At 39.1% G+C, this 21336-nt stretch overlaps 1 protein-coding gene across 19 annotated transcripts in view; it reads left to right on the forward strand.

Annotated features, from left to right (window-relative positions):
• EYA1 (EYA transcriptional coactivator and phosphatase 1) overlaps positions 1-21336 on the forward strand; it is a 349658-nt gene that overhangs the window by 222895 nt on the left and 105427 nt on the right. For 15 of the 19 annotated variants that reach the window (XM_087864819.1, XM_087864823.1, XM_087864826.1 and 12 more), the window contains 3 exons: positions 2442-2579; positions 19203-19285; positions 19703-19889. In XM_087864819.1, coding sequence (XP_087720945.1) covers positions 2442-2579; positions 19203-19285; positions 19703-19889 — 408 coding nt within the window. The remainder of the gene's footprint in view (positions 1-2441; positions 2580-19202; positions 19286-19702; positions 19890-21336) is intronic. The other 4 variants (XM_087864821.1, XM_087864820.1, XM_045810192.2 and 1 more) reach the window with 1 other exon arrangement.

The following is a 21336-nucleotide window of genomic DNA, read 5'->3' on the forward strand; positions in this document are numbered from 1 at the left end:
AGATCAAATTTATCTGCAATTTACTTTTAAACAATTCTGGTGCTAAAAGAGAGAAAAGGATCTCTGATTTGAATTGCGTACCTTCAGCTCAATAATGTGAGTTGAGGCAGTCCCCAATTTATATTCTCAAAATGGATTGGTAAGCTGATTATTTGAAGTGTAAATGTATCTTCCGGCCCAAACAATACTGAAGTACTGTAGCCCTAGTGCTACCATGGGAAGCTGTTCTTCACGTCACTGCCTCGGCTGCCACACACGCAACTCCTCTCTTGTTCTTTCTTCTCCCCATGGAGTCATGGTAGGGCCCTTTGCTTGCCTGAAGTCTAGGACTGTTCCAGTTCTAAACCATTAGGGGATGTCCCTGTTGTCTGCAATAATTGTTCCAGGAGAGTAAGATGAGCAGAGGTTCTGAGATTCCAGTCACAACTAGTAGGGTGAGGATGAGCATTTTAATGTGACAGGTCAGGAGATGGTAAGGGGACGGCACTTTGGTCAAGGGCTTTGACCTCAGGGCCCTCTGTGCTTATAAATCTCCTGGGAAAGATTCTGAGTCCTTAGTATTTTCTGCAATCACTTTCCTTCTTTTCTTTCTGGCCCTTGAGTACAGAGAGAGGCTCCCAGTGCTTCTGACCAGACATTCTAGTTTTCTTGGGCCAGTGTATCCAAAAAATGTGACCACCTTCTCCCCTCCACTTGCTTGTGAAGGAAGAACACATAGTTTAGGGTTCTTAATGGCTGATAGTTAAGGTCTAGATGGTCTAAGAAGACTCCCTCCAAGGATTTGTGCCCCCTGACCTTTTACTTAAACCCTGTAAGAAAAGATAGGGAAATCTTTTCGTAGTGTGAACAGTAGATCAGTGAGGAAGAAGAACTCATGCTATTCTCTGGATCTCCGAGGAGCTGAGCGATGAGTTTGCAGGCTTGTGGGGGGAAGCCCTCGAACTAGGTGCGGGGGGGGGGGGGTGTTTCTGCCTCTTCTTGCTTTTCCTTATCTGTTCTTATGAAGATTGCACCTCCAGGCTAAACCCAGAGGTGGTACAAATGAGGACTGGAAGCAGATTAAGAGTCTCCAATGGAGAGAGAGAGGGGGAAATCCCTCTTAGTGACAAGAAAAGAAAGGGAGTTTCTAGAGCCATCAAACCACCTGCCTTAGGCAGGTGTTTTTCCAGGGACCAATTTTAAGTATGGGTTATTCATTGTTTTGGGATTGCCTGTAGAGGAAAAAAAAATCACATTTAAAAAAAAAAATATTACGGTTAAGACTTAAATGTTCAGGTCATTATGAGGTTATTTAGAGATACTCCAGGAATTATCGTAGGCTCTCTCGGCCAAGAGTTAGATTCTTCCACTGCCTTAGGAAAGTTACCTAACTTCATTCTACTGATGAAATTCCCCTAAAATGGAAATAAACAGTGAGACTACTGTGTATTCTAGATCCCAAAGATATCATTTATCTTAAGTGCAAAGTAAAATTATTCAAACATGTGAATTCGCTTGGCAGAAATTTTTCTCTCTTCCTTCTGTGGAAATTAAGGACAGTTGTGAACTTTGATGACTGTCTTTAATTATAATCCAGCGCTGAGCCCTACACAACACTACTGCCAAACCCAAGTCCTGAAATTCAGATGTCGGCCTGGTGCTTCGGGAAGTAGTTGGGGGCCATAAACACATTATTTTTATATTATCCTGAAGAAAAAGAAAGTGTACTTTAGGCTACACTTAAAACAATAAAATTGGAATAACTACTTGAAACTACAAGGGCTGAAAAAGGAACTACCGGTCTGCTTCCCTTGTTTATAAAACATATACTGCTGCATGATTCAGTTCTTTAATATTCTTTCTTCGTGCTTGCTTTCTGGTAGGATCTGGGGTATTTGGGAGAAGGTTTTCCCCGGGTTGCTTACTTCTGTGCCCAATATTGCTTCCTCTGACTTTAAAATGAGTCGTGTGCTAACATCAGCTTTGGGCAGGAAGAGTAAGGAAAAAACAAAGGAAAAAATGCTGTAAGGCTAGAGACTAATTAATCTCTTTTTAGAAAAGAGAATTTTGATTTTGACACTAATCAACATAGCAACTTTTAGAATAATCTAAAGTTTTGTTACGGCCATTTCTTAACTATAAAGGAGCTGATCTTTTAACCTCTTATAAAACAAAACTACATAGAGACATGATATCATAGAAGTTAAAATTTATAGAAAACATAAATCAGAAAAACAGGAAAGGACAATGTGAATAATCACTCAAATCTAGAATAGGCCTGCTTTTTGTTTTTTGTTTTAAATTGAAGTTCTAGTTTAGGGTATTCCACGCTAGGCTTGCGTACCCTTGATTACTGAGGTGACGTGGGAAAGCACTGGTGACGGAACAGTTGTGGGAGTGTTTTTGTGTATTGACCAGCATTGGCGACGAACAGATAGATAAGCTATCACTAACGGATTTAGGTGCATTGTGGGCAGGCATCAAGACTGAAGGTGGATTGTCACAGTCTCAGTCACCTGGACAGACGGGATTTCTCAGCTACGGCACAAGCTTCAGTACCCCTCAACCCGGACAGGCACCATACAGCTACCAGATGCAAGGTCTGTATACACACTGACTCTTCTTAATTATCTTGGAGTCCGATAGTTACTTCCTAGAGTAGAACCCAGCGTTGGGTGTAGGTAGCAGATGGGGGTGGAAAGTGGACTGGGCTTAAAGGCAAGATAACCTGGTTCTGGTTTGGCTTTTCACTTACTTATTCTCTGGGCCTCAATTTCCATATTTATGAGATCAAGGGGTTAGACCGAATCCTCTCTGAAGTTCTTTTCAAAAAGCTCTAAAATTTTCCGTGAAGTTGAAGTTCTCCGCTTTTGCCTCTGTCCATTAAAAAAGGAATGACAAACCCAAAGTGAATGACGTGAGAGTCTGGAGAGTGAGATGCTCAAACCACTGGCACTGGGGGTTGCCAGCCACCTTTTTGAAAAAAGCTGTTGTCTTCATTGTCAGTATCCTAGCTCTGCAAGTAGGGTGTGTGATAAGCATTAACTAAATGACCTATCAATGATCAAGAGATCAAACAACCATTCTATGCATCTTTGAGATACTGCTTCTAAGAACCGGTTCCTGGGCTCTAATTTTGAAACTGTGGACAAAACATAATGCACATGCAAGTCAGATGGAAGAGCAGCCGAAAGTTGAACATTGTCAATACTGCTTTCAGGAATACATAGACATAAGTGTGATTAGCAGATCATTATCATATCAATGTGCCTGTAAAATACCTGAAGGTAGGTCTCCTAATTTAAAAATCCCCCCAGTGTCTTGTTTTTGCGGCAAATTCGTTCAATCACATCCGACCTCTTATTATCTCCGATAGTTGAATTAAATCCCTATTACTACTTTTTGACTGAAGGCGGTCTTTTTGTATTTTTATCTTTTTTATATCTTTAATGCTATTCTTCATTACATTAAAACAGTTGTTTATTGCAGATAAATTAGAAAATAGAATCAAAAATAATTAAAGATCTCATATTTATTATTAGTTTGATATATGTTCTTCTAGAAAGGCAGTATGGGACCATATTGTATAATATAGTATTGCAACCTGTTATTTTCAGTAACAATAGATTGTAAATATATTTTCACATTAATAAATTCTATAGCATTTTAATGACTGCATAGTTTCATAGGTATATCTTATTTTTACTAATCTCCCTTTTATTAGACATCTAGAACAATACAATGAATATTTTATGTACATTGTTATTTCCTTTGAATGAATTTAAGTGTGAATTGCTAAGTAAACTGTTCTAGACTCTTTTAAAGATTTGTTATATATTTATACAAGGAAGGGCTATATATTAGCATGTACACATTGAATAATATCTTTTTAAAAATTGTCATTTGAGTAGATACAAGATTTTATTATTTTCATATACATTTCTTAATTGAGAAGATAAATTATTTTTTCTTTTCTTTCATGGCAGTATTCATCTTTGTCTTATTTCTTTTATTAAGATTCTTACACTTTTGTAATATAGATACATTTCCAGCTTATTTTTAAGTTTTTTTTTTTTTTCTGTTTAGTAAACTAAAATTTTATAGGACCTGATCCATTAACCTTTTCACCTTTGGTTTTGCCTTTGGTATAAAAATCCTGAATTATAGGGGCACCTGGGTGGCTCAGTCAGATAAGAATACAACTCTTGATTTCAGCTCGGGTCACGATCTCGGGGTGGTGAGATCGAGCCCTGAGTTGGGCTCTGTGCTGGATATGGAGTCTGCTTAAGATTCTCTCTCTCCCTCTCCCTCTGTCCCTCCCCCCAAACCCCCCTCACACTCTCTCTCTTAAAAAAACAAAAAATGGAATTATAAAGTTTTGATATATTTGGTGGCTATAAAGTAAAAACTGTCTTCTAACAGATAGTATGTATTGTAAGAGGGATGTTACTGTATGTCTGATTCCAGAACTTTAAAGCTGCCCTAGAAAAGAACTGTGTTTCTGCATGTGCTGAACATCAGTGGAGTAAAGGAATAAGCAGGAAAAGAGATGAAGAGACTTATTAATGAACTTAACGTCCTAGGCCCTAGTAATGAAACAAATCTTAAGACAAACAAGGTCTGTCTGCTTGTAGAGCTTTCGCTTGTGAAGGAGAGAGTCTCCTGAGAGCTATGAGAGAAATAAATAGGGCACCATGCTAGGTCCTGTTCTCTACTGAGCATCCAGGTGTCCTTGAGGAGAGGGTCCTTGGATTCTGAAGGTCAGAAGGAAACAGGTGAGTGTGAGAGTGAGTCACCTGAGAGTGAGAGCTACCTCCGTGTGTGTGGTTCCTGGGCCCAAGCCCGTCTGCAGCCTCTTGGCCACCCATCCTCAATGAGCGAAGTAGAGAAATTTCAAGTGAAGTGTTTAGAAACTTACATAGTAGGTCAACAGTAAATCTCATGTTGGTTAAATCAAACAATAATTTTAAGAAATGGGACTTATAGTCTCTCTCTCTTTTCTCATCTCCTTCTTTTCTAATACATTACTATTGTATTTTGCTAAATTGTCAGTCCTGGAAGGATTAGGGAGAAAGACTGGTCTTGTATCTCGGAGAATTTGAGAAATAATGCATTTGAAAGTGATTTTTATTCTTTCTCTCGTCTCAGATTGAAAGCTTACATGGCAGAAACAGTTCCTAAGGGGACTAACCAGCTATCAGAGAATAAGCATAGCGTTAGGATAGAGAGAAGTATGGAAATGGAGGAAGAAAAAAGACAGTTAGTGTGGAGAAGGAAAAACTGTCTATTTTGAAAAAGAAATAAGAACGCGTGTAGCATGAAATATAGTGTTGCTTCTCTACCCATTGCTTTCATTGCATCCGGGCATATTGGATATTGCATTAAAACTTTATTTTGTTTTTGTTCAGCCTTTGGTCGAATGGTCTTTCCAGTGGGATTTCAGAGCCCATTTTCCATGACTGAGATCTTATTTTATATGGGTATTTCTATAATGGCACTTGACTCAATTTTAGATTATTAGATATAATATGACTTCCACAGATCAAGCCAGATAATTATATGCTATTAACTTGAAACATGCTAGTGTGATGATGGATAATGATATATAATATGCTATAAACTCCTTATGGCCAGATTTGGATAAATAAATTCTGATTAATATGTATTTCATAAATACCAAATGCATTATGAAAAATGCTTCACTATTATTAAATGATTTTGTATAGTCAGTTGTGGGAGTCTAGTGGCCTTTGAGTGTCCTCTCAAGATATCTTGTTTTAACGTAAAAATTTCTATAATGTCTCCAATTATTTTCAAAATTCTTCCAATTCTTTTATCCTTAATGAATAACAGTGATTTTTGCTTACGTCAATCTCATCTTAGAGCTATTAAAAATTCTTAGAATCCTGGATGAAGCTATATGTATTTTAGTGATTTGGGAGTGTTTTACCTAGTTTTTTTTCCCCCAAGAACTTTTCACCCTTAAAATATAAGGTACGATAATTAGTTATTCAGAGATTTTAGCTACTAGAATTTCATAACACTAGAAGAAATATTCTAGTAACCCAGATGACTCAAACTGCAGTGTGATATGCGTGCTTACTGTGTTATGCTGATTTAAAGAAAATTTCCGGCAATCACCTCTATGATTCTGTCAGACCTACTAGAGCTGGACTAATGGCCCAGGGAAATCTTGCTGTCTGGTTAACAGTGTGGGTTCTAGAGGCAGGCTCCCTGTTGAACAGCCCCACCATGGCTGGCTGTGGGCCTTCAGCGCAACGTTTGAATTTCGCCGTGTCTACCCCCATAGTAGTGGAGTGAGAAGTAAGTGAGATCATCCATGTAAATCACTCTGACCAACAGGGTAAGGACTGCGGTGACTGTTTTCAGTGTTACTGCTCTCACTGTGGTGGTGATGTGGTTACTGTTCTTTATTATTGTTATTTATTGTCCGGCTTTCTCAAATAGTTCCAAATTAGGAAGCATTACCTTAATGCTCCCGTTCCCCAGGAGGAAACAAACAGAATATATAGATTTAATGTATATATACTATACTAAAATATGTATATATGCATATATATATATACATATTATATATCCAACAAAGAGAACTCCAAGAACCCAGTAATCAAATAAGCACAGGAAAAAAAAAAATCCAGATCCAGTTAATGTCCTGGCAAAAAGAAAAATCACTATCAACGAAAGTCAGGCTGTTTGTTCATGAGACAAAAACTGGGGGGAGAGAACAGAAGCAACAGCCAGGAACATGAAGAAGAAACCCAGAAGAGAGAAGACGTTGTGTTGGCAAGAGTGGGGGCAGACAGAGCAAAGTGAGAGCCACGGGATGCACAGGACGGCCGCTGGCAAAGACAGGAGCTCAGTTCTGCAGAGGTGGGAGAGGAAGAGGCAGCAACCAAGTGCTTATGCCTCGAAAATGCCTTCGTCCTTTTTCTACTTCGAGCAAAAAGAACGAGTAGAAAAAGAAGAGGCAGTAGCTATAAACAGCGAATTGTTTATTAATTCAGAAATCAACTTAAGGGGACCCTTGGGCGGCTCAGTTGGTTAAGCGTCTGCCTTCGGCTCAGGTCATGATCCCAGGGTCCTGGCCTGCTATGGACCCCCGTGTCGAGCTGCCTGCTCAGCGGGGAGCCTGCTTCTCTCTCTCTCCCTCAGCAGCTCCCCCCGATTGTGCTCTCTCTCTCTGTCAAACAAATAAATAAATAAAGTCTTTAAAAAAAATCAAGATTAGGGAAGAAGATAGAACTATGACAAGCTATGATACCCAGAGATGGAAAGCTCTAGTGCCCATACACCAAAATAACAGTTAATATTTATTCAGCAATGACTGATGCCAGCAGCTATTCTAATTAATTTACATTTGCTGTCTCGATCCTTCTGACGACCCTGAACAATGACTATAAAGGATAAAAACCTGAAAATGCCAAAGAATGCATCAAAATGGAGAATGGTTTAGAACTGTCAGGCCCTCCTATGTTGTAGTCCATCTAGATTATAGTGCCAGTAGGGGGGCCTCTTAGAGAAAATTGCAAAAAACCAAAATGTAGTTGCCTATAGTATATATACTCTGAAGGACAGATTTGCTCTTTAAGTAACTGAGACATTGCATGATACAACTAGGTATATAGTCAGAAATACCGGCTCTAGAAAAAAATTGCTTAGATAATTCATTTCTGGGCACTGTTTGTACTTTAACACTTTCATGGTCTTAAGGAACAGATTTATTTGGTAATATGTGGGTACATGGCACTACCAAGCCTTGTGGACTAGGCCATACTTGCTGCCCATGTTTGGTCCAGGTGATCTTTCTGGATCCTTCCAGCTCCAACATTCCGCACTTCTGTCGTGGTAGGCTTCCATGGATCCTGCACATATCAGATTTTAAGCCAAACGAGGACTGAGCTTATGCTTTATATGCACCAATACTAATAGCCCATGCAGTAAAACCTCATGGATTGGGAAATCTGATTGCCTTCACTTTTGCTGCAAGATCACTAGAAAATTCTATTTCTCTTTTCTATCTCTCTTTTGTACATCCAGTGAAAGATTAGAAACTTAAGTTTACCTGAGGAAAACAAAACGTTTCTGTTTGTAGACAACTGTAGGGTTCACCCTGAGGAAGCGAAATCCTTGCTTTTAATTTGATACCTTTCTGCTCCCAGGATTAGCCTCAGTGTTTCTTGAAGACGCTTTGGAATGGTGTGAGGAGGTTTTCCATCACACACCATTGACAAACTGTGCAAATGAGTTAGCTGAATGGGTGCGTATGGATGGACATAGGGTGCCTAGAGATTTTGGGTCAATGACGCGGGTGGTGTAGGGAGTGTTTTCAGGGCTGCTGGACAGTCAGAGGGCACTGACAGAGTGAAGCGGGGATGGTGTGTGGGTGGGTGGGTGGGGTGAGTATGTGTAAGTAAGTGTGTGTCCATGTAAAAATCCTCTGAGGGGAAACAGCTTCAGCCTTTGGCTTATTGACCAATTTCACAGAATATCTGCCCAGTTTGTCATAAACTAGTTGTTTTTTTTTGATTTTTTAGTATATTATGTTAGTCACCATAAACTAGTTTTATTCACCTTTTAGGTATAACAAGGAACTCTGACCTGAAATCAAACCATTATATATTTTTTTAAATGCACATTCCAGAGCTATTGCTGGCATCAGCCTTCCTTTACCCTTGGATTCCATACAGTATAGGGTCATAGTTCTATCTACCACTGAAAAGAAGAAACTGCGTTCATAATTTTGAGGTTGAGTCACGTATAGAAAATGACAGTTTGTTGGGCAGTTTATTTAAGGTCAGGAAATGTACACACTCACACACAAACTAAAATCAGATTGGGTCAATTAACTGAACCTCAGCTTTGAGGAAAACCCAGCGTTCCATAATAACTTAGTCCAGTTGATTCTAGATGGTTACAGGTAGTGATCATCTTTACTCATATTTGCATCCCTGGTATCGAGTAGTGTTCTAGAGTATGCAAGTGCTTGTTAAAGGTGGAGAGGTCAGTGCCACAAAGAAGGTTAGAGGTAAAAATTAAAAATTCGTAAGGACCCCAACTCCTTTCATTTGGAGAAGTGAACTTGGAATTTAGCATAATAAAAATCTCGGTTAGTTTATGATCATGGTTTGTCCAAAGCAGTCTTCCCTTGTGTTCATACTCGTCAGAGGAGCTAGTTGGAGGCATCACGGAATGGGAGTGGGGATATACAGTACTTTTCTGAGTGTTTTATTGCCCCAGAATAGTAGTCGTGGTGCAGGGCATTCCTATCATTCTGCACCAGGAAGGTGTCAGGAGTGGCCATGATAGATAGGAGGGGCTCCACAGATACACACACCCGAAAACCAGAGGGCTCTGGAAGCTTCACTTTGTTTATTTTCCTTAGGCTTTATTGCTCTCACTTAGAGAAGAAAATAACACAAATTCTGACTCCCTCTTTGTGTATTATGTTGCTTGTTCTGTGAAAGAGATTGGGGTTCCAACCAGTGAGGGAGACAAAGGAGGGCAGGGGTTTGTTAAAAGGTACGTGGCAGGACACACAACTCTGTAGCTTTTCACGTCACCCTTATCTGGGGCTCATTATCCAGTGGAAATGATCTACTAATAACCTAATGAGGGAAACTGTCCTTATTTCCTTAGTTCTGCCCGTGCAGAGCTTTTCAAACATATAGCTGAAGTGTTTCCGTGTACGAGTCATTTAGAAGCTCAGAACTGCTTAGCAAAATGTACTTTGAAAGTTTTTCGTTATCCATAGAAATGGTATTTTTCCAAAGGGAAAATAGCAAACTCCAAAATGCATGGTTTTAGGAAACCTTCGTTAGACTCTGCTATGATAAAACATTGAGATTTGTACTTTCTGACATGAAATGACACGATACAGTTGGAATTGCAGAATGGCTCTTGCAGCTTGCCCTGGTGTTCAGAATGTCTCCTTAATTTCTTTGCCAGTCTACTCACATTGATATTTTAGTTCATGGCCTTTTTGCATTCTAGGACTTTTTTATGCTTGAGTTTTTGAAGTAATATTCCATTTCAGCTCTTTTGGCATCTTGTGTTATTTCAACTAAGGGGTATTGAAAATTGTACCAAATTTGTTTTTTATAGGAATTGTTAAAGTATATAGAACGAGATCAAGAAAGGTAAATGTAAAGGCTTTACAGTTCTTATTACCTAAGTTAAAAATGCTCTTCGGAATATAAAAGCTATTACCGGGATAAAAAGGAAAGCTTGGTCACTGAAAATCCTTCTTGTAAGAAAGGGGGAACACTTTGGTTTTAAATAACCCATCTGGTCTTCAGAGGCTTGTCCCCGGGGAGTTGCACTAACTTCTGCCACATAGATCGCGCCCGATGATGGACATAGCCCATGGCAAAGAGGCCAGGGAAGGAAAGCAAATGGACTTCTGTGAAAATACACGAGGGACAAATAGCATCCTGCTTGCCGAGTAAGTGCTAGGAAACACTCTCAAACATGGGAAGTACAGACAGGCCCCAGCAGGTTCCAGCATTCTTATGTTGGCTGGGATTCTGGTTTTTAATGTGAGTCCTTGTTCTCTGTGAAGTAGACCTTTGACCTACACGTTACCCTTTTCTTTTCCTAAGCGTTTTGAAGTTCTAGCTGGGCAGTATTCTCCAGGTTAAATCACATACAAAACTTTGATTTGATATTTTAAATTATGGAGTTTATCGGTATAAACTATGTCCTTAATACGCTAACGTCGTAGAGATTTTTTAATCAAGGTTCTGAGAGGTTGGCTTATTTTTAAAACTTTAGTTGCTTAGCACCTACAGAACAGGGCGGCCCACACAGGGCCTTCTAGCAAGACTGTTTCTTGTTTGTTACGGTTGACAAGACCACCACCCCTTCTCTGTAGGAACCCCTGACAGTGACAAGAGAAAAGCAAAATCTTTGTGATCCACGGTCTGTGGGCAAATTTCTATAATTTGCTTTTAAAATTACTTGCTAGCCTACAAGAGAGTTATAAGGAAGAAATCTTTTAGCAATGAGATGGTTTGATTGCAAATGTATTCATTAAATTTTTCAGGTACCTTCTCTCTACTGTCTGCGATGTTTGTGCAGCCAAAAATTAAGGCCACTTTTCAGAATATACAATTCACTTTCAATGTCACTGAATCAGAAAATCTAAATGATGGATTTAGTTTTAAAATCTAAATGGTGTGGTAGAGTGGAAAACAGTGACCTGGAAGTGGAGACAGTGATCATTCCCTGAGAGTCCTTGTGCGAGAGAGAAAGCAGCATTCACCCTGCTTCTTGGAAAAGGAGAAGGATCCCTGCCTCAGCTACCTTACGAAGGGATGGTGGAAATAACCAGAGGTGGAAATACCAAAATATAAATGAACTGTAAAAACATAGAATATTATTGCATTCTGAATATTAAATTTCTCATATGCAAGCAAAACTCTTAAGTTCATTAGTATACCCACAGTATGCCAATTTATGAGCTCACAGTAGCCTCGTAGGCGGCCCGTATCTGTGTGGTAAGGTCAGTGTTCTGTTAGGATACCCATGTGGTATGTATATGGATGTGATATCCTCGTACCATCTCTGAGATCCAATGGTACTAATATCTAAAACAAGTGAGATTTTACTAACTGTTCAAAATCCGTGATGCTTAATCAATTTGAAATCTTATTTGATCATTAAAAAAAAAAAGGGCACCTGGGTGGCTCAGTTGGTTAAGCAGCTACTTTTGGCTCGGGTCATGATCCCAGGTTCCTGGAACCAAGCCCCACATCGGGCTCCCTGCTCAGGGGAGAGTCTGCTTTTCCCTCTACCCCTCCCCTGCCAACTCATGCTCTCTCTCATGCACTCTCTGAAATAAATAAATAAAATTTAAAAATAAATTTAAAAAATCTTATTTGATTTAAAACTCTGATAGATTTTCTTTTTGGAGATTTAGAAAGATTTTAAGTCCTTCCAGAAGGGTGCTTATTCAAGCCTGCATTTAATTTTCTTTAATTTAAATCTAAAGTAGTGACTGTAATCTAGCATTTAAAGCTAAGCCTTTATACACCATCTAGTTAAAAAAACAGTAAAGTGTGTGTTCTCTAGATAAAATCTGAGAAATGAGCTGTTATTAATTTGTTTCTCCTTTCCCTCTTTTTTTCACTGCTGAACAAGTAAGGAAGTTGAGATATGTTTTTCTCTTATGATGTCTATTGGCTTTCAAGTTGCCCTTCCAAACTGCCCATAATTACCACCACCATCACCAAAAACAAACAAAGTTATTAAAAGTCTTCCTCCTGTCCATACACCTGATTCTTTAGGACAGGTGTGGTATTACCGGACCCTTTTGTTACTTACCACACCGGACTAAAAGTCTCAAGCACCAGTTCTCTCACATGAGCCTAGATGAAACCCCTTCGAAGGCATGAACCAACCATGGCTTATCCATCTCCATGTGAGGCAGGCAGGATAAATACAACACAGGACTCTAAAGAACACAGGATGGAAGCAAGACTAGTGAGGAGGCAGATTCCGTGGCTTCGGTTAGTAAGCTGGGATTCCCAGAAAGTGAAAGCCATGCAGAGAGGAATAGTCAGGGAAAGCTTATTGGAAAGCTAGGACTTGGACCAGGCCTTGAAGGATGAGAAATGGGGACTGTTAGAAGGAAGCATGAGAGGAGAGGAGCAGGAATGAGTCTGATGTGCTTCACGGAGCCCAGTGATCCCATCCTGAATGACTATAGCGGGCTGGGGATGAGGGAGCTTAGGCAACATCCGTCCCAAACTCTCCTCCCCCCAAACCCCATGTCCCTTCCCCGGGCCCAGTTATATGCACATACATGTCCTTGCATGTAGGACAGGTTCCCCCCCCTTCCACTCTTTAACATTTCCTGTGCCGCAGTATGCTCATATTGGTATGTTCAACATTTGGGATTCTTGGGTTTTTCAGTTAAAGAATGCCATGCTTTTCCCTGAACTGTTAATCTTTCCTTAAATGATCGAGAAACTTCTCTTACCTACCTTTCGTCCGCACCGCCCCCTATTTCTCTAAGAACCTTTCGCTCTCTGATCTTTGGGCAGTTTTCCCTCACTGCATGCAGAAACACACTATGTGTTTTGGGTTTTTTGTTGTTGTTTATTTGTTTGCACAGTTGTATTTTCCTACCCAAGCTAACCAGGTGTTTTCATTCACTTGAGCAGCTTTGACTCTTAGAGGAGTTCTGAAAGGCAAAATGTTTTCAGTGTTCTTTTCCCCTCCCTGCCAAAAAAAAGAAGTATTGCTACGATTTTTCACAATAGTAAACTATTTAAATGGATAAGATGTTCCTCTTAACGACTGGGTAGGAAGGTTCCTCCCCTGCCACGCCGCTTGGAGCATAACTTAATTCCAGACTGTACTAAGAGTAATACTGGGCATTACTGAAGCTTCACTTGAACCCATCCCTGCCAAACTCCAGAATTCAGAAATGAGTTCTAAGTGGGAGTACTTTCTACTTTGGTGGATTTTTGTAACATTCCGCTACATAAAATATACAGCTTTTTATTATAGAAAAGTTTTCCTCTTTTATTTACCTAGAGGTGGCTTTTCACGTAAAGTGATTTGTCTCTAGGAAGGAGAATACTTTTATATTCTTTTGACAAAGGAATTCTGACTATTAAGCCTAATTCTATGACCTAAGATAAAAGTGAAGGCTCATAAATCCGACAGAAACTCTCAGCAGACTGATCCTAACGGACGAAGGAGGTCTGCCCTTCTTGGTCGCGTCTTGCCCTCTGCCCCCTCCAGTATCCATGCTCAAGCCCGGTGTATGGCAGCCTTCTCCACCAATGTGCCCCTCCTGCTGGGCCTGCACAGGGTAGGAAGTGGGTTTCGCAGCTACACACGGAAACTTTCTTGGGAGCGTTGTGGTTGCTGCGTTGCCTTTGCTTTGTGACCTGGTGAAATTCATCTGGTGGGGTTGGCACCAAATCTGCATCGGATCAGCTATCAAAGTGGAACCCTCGGCTCCCTTTAGGAGCTTTCGCACGGCTCAAGGACCAAAACTGCTCCAAATGGTCTCCGTGAAGCTTCCAGTCTATAAATGCTTGGTGAGTGTGGTTCCTTTCTTAGAGGAAAAAAGCAAGCCTGTACTGGTGACGTGTTTCTGAGTGGTTGCTAAAACACCTACTGAATTGTTACGAAACATAGTAGTGCTGAAAATCAGGTACTTGGGGTGTTCAATAAACCTGTGGGTTTTCAGGTCAAACCCTCCCTCTTCTGCCTCAGTGAGACAGTGATTCCTGTGTCTGATGAGAGGCCTAGATATGTGCCTTTTAACACACGCCTCCTGATGAGTGCCTGGCAATTCGCCATATGTTGGATATGTTAAAAAAAATTTTTTTTAAAGATCTCCTCCAAATCCCCCTCCCCCCCCCCCCACCACCACCACCACCCCGGCCCCAATGACTTTGAGAGGTAATCGAATGTGGAGATGAGGAACTTGGCCTCTGGAGCCAGATGGCCTGGGATGGAATCCTAGGTCTGCCGTGCCTGTTCGTAATCTTCGGCAGTTTGCTTGCTTGTGAAGTGGGATGTAAGTACTCCTCTCGCAGGGGGCTTGGGAGGGCCCAGGGAGCTGTAACATGTAAAGTACCGGGTGGGGGCCTGGCCAGAGCTACCCCTCAGTACGTGTTAAGTGCTATTTTTTGTTCTTATGTACATCTTTTTTTTTGGCTTCCGATGTTTTTCTTAGTCCTGTAGAAAACTAGAGTGAACTTCAGAACTTCTATAAAACAGTATAGAAGAGGTAAGGGGGTATGAGAGAGCTTTGTGTAGACTCTAAAACCAGACAGCTGGGTTTGAATTTCACTTTCACCCCACGAAAGCTGTATTATCTTGGCCTAACCCTCTGTTTCCTTATTTGCAAAGTGGGAATATTAATACTGCCTATAGTATCAAGGTGTTGTGGGGTTTGGCTAAAGCCCGTAAAAGATGAACACATTCCTAACACATAGCAAGTGCTCGGTGGACGTTGTCGATCTTTAGCGTTACTCTATTTTGTAGTCTGGGGGTGGTCGTATGCGCTGACTACTAATATCCAATTCTATAAGCTCTAAGATTTCTTTTTAGCCTATTTAATAGGGAAAGGACTAATGAGTTTAAAGGTAACTAGTATTTGGGGTTCCTGGGTGGCTTAGTCGGTTGTGTCCAACTCTTGATTTTGGTTCAGGTCATGATCTTGGGGCTCTGAGATCAAGCCCTGTGTGGGGCTCTGGGCTCAGCGGGGAGTCTGCTTCTCCCTCCCCTTCCCCCTCTTCATGCAAGCATGCTCTCTCACACATTAAATAAAATCTTTAAAAAAAAATGTAATTAGTATTTAATTTGTATTTTGTTAATTATTTATTAGTACTAATGAGCTTAAGATACTGATGAGTAGTCGTGGATATGTATAAATATATATAAATTTGTGTACATATTATTATATAAAATTTATATATATATGAAAGTATGTATAAATTTATATAATACTATATACACATTACAGAGGTAGGTAGGTAGCTAGGCAGACAGTTAGATAGGAGATTCAGTAATCCAGGCTTAGGAGGAAAGAGAAGAGGGGAATTCAGGGAAGGTTTATTCAGAAGAAAGGTTCCTAGTCCGTGATGAGTTATGAAGTTGATTAGATATTAGGATACAATGGGGAGGAAGTAAGAGGTACAAACAGTAGCCTTACGAGAACCACACGTTGCTTCATTTGTGTGAAGTTAGTCTGGAATGTGTATCTGGGAGGGTTGGGTTGAGGTTGCTGGGAAGAAACCAAAGAAGTCCCAAAGATAAACTGGAGCCAGACCAGAGTCTAATGAATAAGCTCTGGTAAGGAGTTTGAATTTTATCCTGAGGGCAAGAGGAAGGCACTAACAGTTACTTTTTTAAACAGGGGAGTGAGAAGATCAGATATGCACATTAGAGAAAGTATTCTAGCTTTGTGGAAAATGAACTGGAGGGGGCCCAAAGATGGGCAGGAAACCAGTAAAGGAGACTATTGTAGAAAGCCAGTGCTGGGGGCCTGGACTGAGAGTTAGCAGCCCTCTTTGCCGGAGTCCTATGTGAGGGCGGATGGGGTGGCCCTCCAGATCCCACTCTTGTGGTGAAAAGTGAATATTGCCTGAGCCTGATTCTCTAGTATGTACACGTCTCCCTGATGTAAGTTAGACCCTTTTGGAAGTTGCATTAAGTCTCCCAGGCCTCAGGAGTGCCATTAAAGGCTGCGTCAGTGTACTAAATGGAATGGAATCTCAGCCTGCAGTCAGCCAGTAAATGAATATAACTTATGTTGAATTCCAGCTAATGTATAGTCTTCGAAGTAGCATTAAGTCTGGAAAGTCACTTGGGTACCATTTCAAGTACTGAACTGTGATTTACTTGGTCATACCTCAGTGGCCTGTATGTGCCAATATAGCTTCCATGGCCTTTTCTACTTTGTTCCGGGGATTAATTTATGGAATGAAAACACCCATTTTGAAAATATATTTTCTATATCTTACTCATTTTCTTGGTGGATAGGGATTATTGAGGTCAGTATTTATTGTTCAACAATGTGCAGTTTAAATGAAAGTAGCAAGTCATAACCCAAAGTAGTGTTTCCTATTAAATGTATACAATAAAGTTTGAAAAAGTATTGCTATCACACTCTTATCCAAAAGAAATTTAAATTTTATTTTACAAGGCATGTTTAAAACACTCATGGTAAGTTTGCTTTGTATATAAAATATCAATATTAATTGTTCACTGATAAGAACAGAGTGAGTCACATGCCCGTGAGATCCAGTGCTCAAAAAAAACAAAACTGATGTCATCCTGATAAGTCCTGTGAGGTCCCAAACTATGTCTTAGTCATCCTCTTATCCCCATGTAATTATTACCACGAGTCCAGCACTTAATATATGTTTAAAAGTTTGTGATTGCCACATGCTAATGACAATAATATAGGAAGCTTGTCTGAGGCCCCAGTTTTCGTGGCGGAGTCAGTATTAGGAGTGTAAGAGCTCTGTGCTTATCTGTGATGGGTGTTATGGGAACTTTGAACAATTGGTATTCCTGAAAGGCACAAATAAAGAAACCTCAAATAGGAGTCTGTGATAACTGAATTTGAAACTATCTTAGGAAATATTTTCCGTTAATAAAAATAACAAAGCCTTGGATCAGGTTTTCAAAGTTCAGAGATGTTTGATAAGTTAGTACGAAAAGAATTTTAGATATGAAAAGAGATTAAGTTATATTAGTCTAGTTTGGGAAAGTGAAAAGAGAGAAAAGATACACAAATGCAGTGGAGAATTTTAGCAATGTTGACTGAGATAAACAGTAACAGCTCCTAACGTGTGTGGTACCGTAGGCTGGGCATCGTGCTTTCCAGAGCATTACCTCATTTGATCTGTTGAAGAACCTTACAAAGTAGAGTTTTCACGGATAGGGAAATTCTATCTTAGAGTGGTTAGGTGATTTGTCCAAAGTCCAAACAGTTCATAAGTGATGACTGGAAACCCTGTTTTCTGACTCTTAAGGTAGTACTTAAATGTTGAGTAGCAAATAAGTAATTGGCAGATATTAACTCCTGCATCATACCTGAAGGCTTCTGTGAATAGCTAGTTCACACTGAAGACTTTCTCCTTGAGCGGCCAATACATTTATTGCTCATACCCTTCATTTGCCATAAAACTTTAATTAAAAAAAAGGCTTTCTGTTTATAGAAGCGACACAGCTTCTGAGCAGGAAAGTTTAAAATGTGCCTTGGCTTCATGAATAGTTTGTGACCAATGGTTGTGCCCTTCCATAGAGAACGTTTCTGAGATTTCTGTGCTTTTTAAAAACGTTTTATGCTTTTAAAAATATTTCAAATGAAATCACCAAAACATTTTCCTTGTTTTCATTTTTACTTTAGCAAAATAATATGAAAAATTTTGCCATGCAATTAAACATCATTATAATACCATTTCAATGTCTTCATACATTCCATTTTCTGAATAACATCTATTAAGGACTTGGGAATGCTTTCTATGTTTTGTTATTAGAAACAACACTGAAGAATATCTCTGCTAACTGTCTCTTTGTATAAATCCACGTGTATCTTTCTCAGGGCAAATGTCTGGCAATAAAATTGCTGGCTGAAAGTTATTGAATCATTGACCGAACAGCCCAACCAGAAAGATTGTGTGTATTTTAATTCCCACTTTGTAGCATATGGATGCCATGGTTTACACATTTGCCACCCTGATATTTCCAAAAATCTTTGCTAATATGATCATCAAAAACAGTATATTGTTGGGGTGCCAGGGTGACTCAGTTGTTTAAGCATCGGACTCTTGATTTCAGCTTGGGTTATAATCTCAGGATCCTGGAATCGAGCCCTGTGTCAGGCTCAGCACTGAGCATGGAGCCTGCTTAAGATTCTCCCTCTCCCTGACACTCACATGCTCGCTCACTCGCTCACAATAAATAAATAAATAAATAAATAAATAAATAAATAAATAAATAAAGAATGAATAAATAAATAAGTTGCTTTGAATAGTTTATCAATACGTAAGTAAAACAATGGAGGGAATGGAGATTTGCTTTTATGTTTGTATCCCGTTTATTGCTGAACACGTGGAGACATTCAGCAAGTAGAATGTTACCTAGAGAGTACATGTAATACATAAAATATTGATCATGTTCCTCTTTGGTCCTTGTCTTATGAAATCCTTCAAAGGCTGTCATTTATTCTTCTGAGAAATGAAATAATCAGCTTTTCACTGGGCCATTATAATGACATGCACAAGTCTGAAAGTATTTGAAAGTATGGTAGTTTTTGAGCTTGCAAGAATTTTAAAGATCCTTTAATCAGATCCCATCATTTTTCATTAAGCCTATTTAATGTGAAGATATGAAAAAAATCCTGGCATGCTTTACAAATAGAAACGGAAAGCCCAGTGTCTAATATTTTTTGCACAAATGTATAATTTTGCCCATAATTTTATATGAGTTACTCATGCCCTCAGAAATTTAAATCTCTCTACCCTTTAATGCTTTGCAGTATGGTGAAACTAAAATTGTCAATGATTTTAAGAAAATACAATTTTTGTCATGGCAGTGGATTCTGGTTTTGAAGGATAAACCAAATGCATTTGCAATGAATTTCAGCTGTTTTATCTAAGTAATGATTTCTTATGGGTACCTAATTCTGCATGGTTTCATCAACCATATTTCTTTTCATTTTGTTTTAGGTAGCAGTTTTACAACATCATCAGGCTTATATACAGGAAATAACTCACTCACAAATTCCTCTGGATTTAACAGTTCACAGCAGGTAATTTTAAAAGCCAGTTTAACTTCAGAATTTTTTTTTTAAATGCAGCAGATGATTTTCCTACATAAAGAAAAATCTGTTTATATTATACTGTAAGTGACAGCTTAACTAAGCCTTTTAAAATATATATTTGCTTCTTTAAAAAATCTCTTTAGCAGTCTTCCACGGTGAGCATTTGGTTTTCGGATTCATTTAATTTGGCCTTATCCTGTATCATGGAATAGAAGACATAGGGAGAGTGTATCCGATGTTATATAAAATTCATTTGCAAGTCTGGGCACTTCTGTCGGTGGGTACTTGTGTGCTCCTTTGTGAGTTCAGACAAGACCCAGAAACACAGATATAGTTCAACTTCGAAAAGTGAGAAATAAGCAGCAACATTGTGATGGATGATTCTTGTGTGGTTTGATTCGGTAGGACTATCCGTCTTACCCAAGTTTTGGCCAGGGGCAGTACGCACAGTATTACAACAGCTCCCCGTATCCAGCCCATTACATGGCGAGCAGCAACACCAGCCCGACCACGCCGTCCACCAATGCCACTTACCAGCTTCAAGAGCCACCATCTGGCATCACCAGCCAAGCAGTTACAGATCCTGCAGCAGGTAATGACATGCACTATACTAGTCCCACAGGCTAGATTTCTGGTGGTTTAAATGCATTTTTCTACAGTCCTATATTCGTGCAGTGGTTTCACAGTTTTGGCAAGTTTTGGCGCAGCCTAGATGTAAGTCAAACAGCGGGATTGTGGTATGAACTTTATTTATTTTTATTTGCTGAAAAATTTTAGTATGAATTATGTAACTTCAAAAGCCTTTGAAATTGAGATGTAATTTAGTTGTAAATATACTCAATTTTCAAGAGCGATAGTGTTTTAGATACATAATTATAAATATTGATCTATAATTCTTTAATTTATAAATATTTGCCCACATATTGAATATGAAAATAAATATTACCTCGAATTCAATGTTTATTATCATTAAATATTTAATGTTTCTCCAAAATAAAAAAAAATATCAGAGTTAATAATGGAAAACAGTGATTTCTCTGACTCACCCCTTCCACTCAAGGCCTACTCTGAATTTCATAACTGGGCATGAGAATTTTCATACTTCCGCTCAACCCTTGACAGGCCCTTTCAAATGAAAATCTCTCCATCTCTGGAAATTTTCCTACCAAGTCTTTGACATTTCTTTCCCTCCATTAGTTTTTTTCTGAAGCTCTTAATATTGTGTGCTTAATTCCCCGAACTGGTCTTTACCTATGTTTCTTATATTTTTCTCTTGCACGTCTCACCTTTGTCTTATTAAAAATGTAGTCTCTCCTTTCATGGATTATAAGATGACCTCTTATGCTCAAACAATCATAGAGTTTTCTTCCTTTTTGCCTTTTATTTTTAGAGCCAAAGTCTGTTCTTTGCTACAAGCCACTCTTCTATGACATTGTGATCATAGTGTGTTAATTCTCGTTGCTTATCCTAAATCATGAAAGCAAATTTTATGGAACAGGTGCTAATTTCAATCTTGACTATAGGTTTATCTTGCAAAGATTAGCAGATGTCCCCCATAAAAGAATCTCCTTTGGGTTTTTAGTGTTTCACATTTTTTCTTAAATGTAGGTAAACACTATTTTGTTCCAGGGCAGGACGTTACATCATTCCTCAACTTGTATTCCAAGGAACTATAAATACACTTTCTGCACAGCTCAACTCCAAACATTTTAATCTTTGATTATCATAATCCATTTACCTTTATTTTTTAAAAAATAGCTTGATATATTTTTCACTCAGTTCCATGTGTAAATACAGTATTCACAGAATCTAGGATACATGTCTTTTAGATTTAACATCTATATAATCTCTGTCAAAAATTGGATTTATTGTAGAAGCTATTATAGAATTTTCCTCTCCACTTCCGTTAATTTCATATAGGCATCATGAGGAAACCATGGCCTGTCCCAATTTTAGGGAGATCTCATGTTTTCATATGAGCCATCTGGGTCATGCCAACTTCTTGAGGACTAAAAGGAGCTTTGAAATAGAACAGCTAT

This window comes from Ursus americanus, chromosome 9 (genome assembly GCF_024610735.1).
Source record: "Ursus americanus isolate L20-20 chromosome 9, mUrsAme1.1.p, whole genome shotgun sequence".
Taxonomy (NCBI): Eukaryota; Metazoa; Chordata; class Mammalia; order Carnivora; family Ursidae; genus Ursus; species Ursus americanus.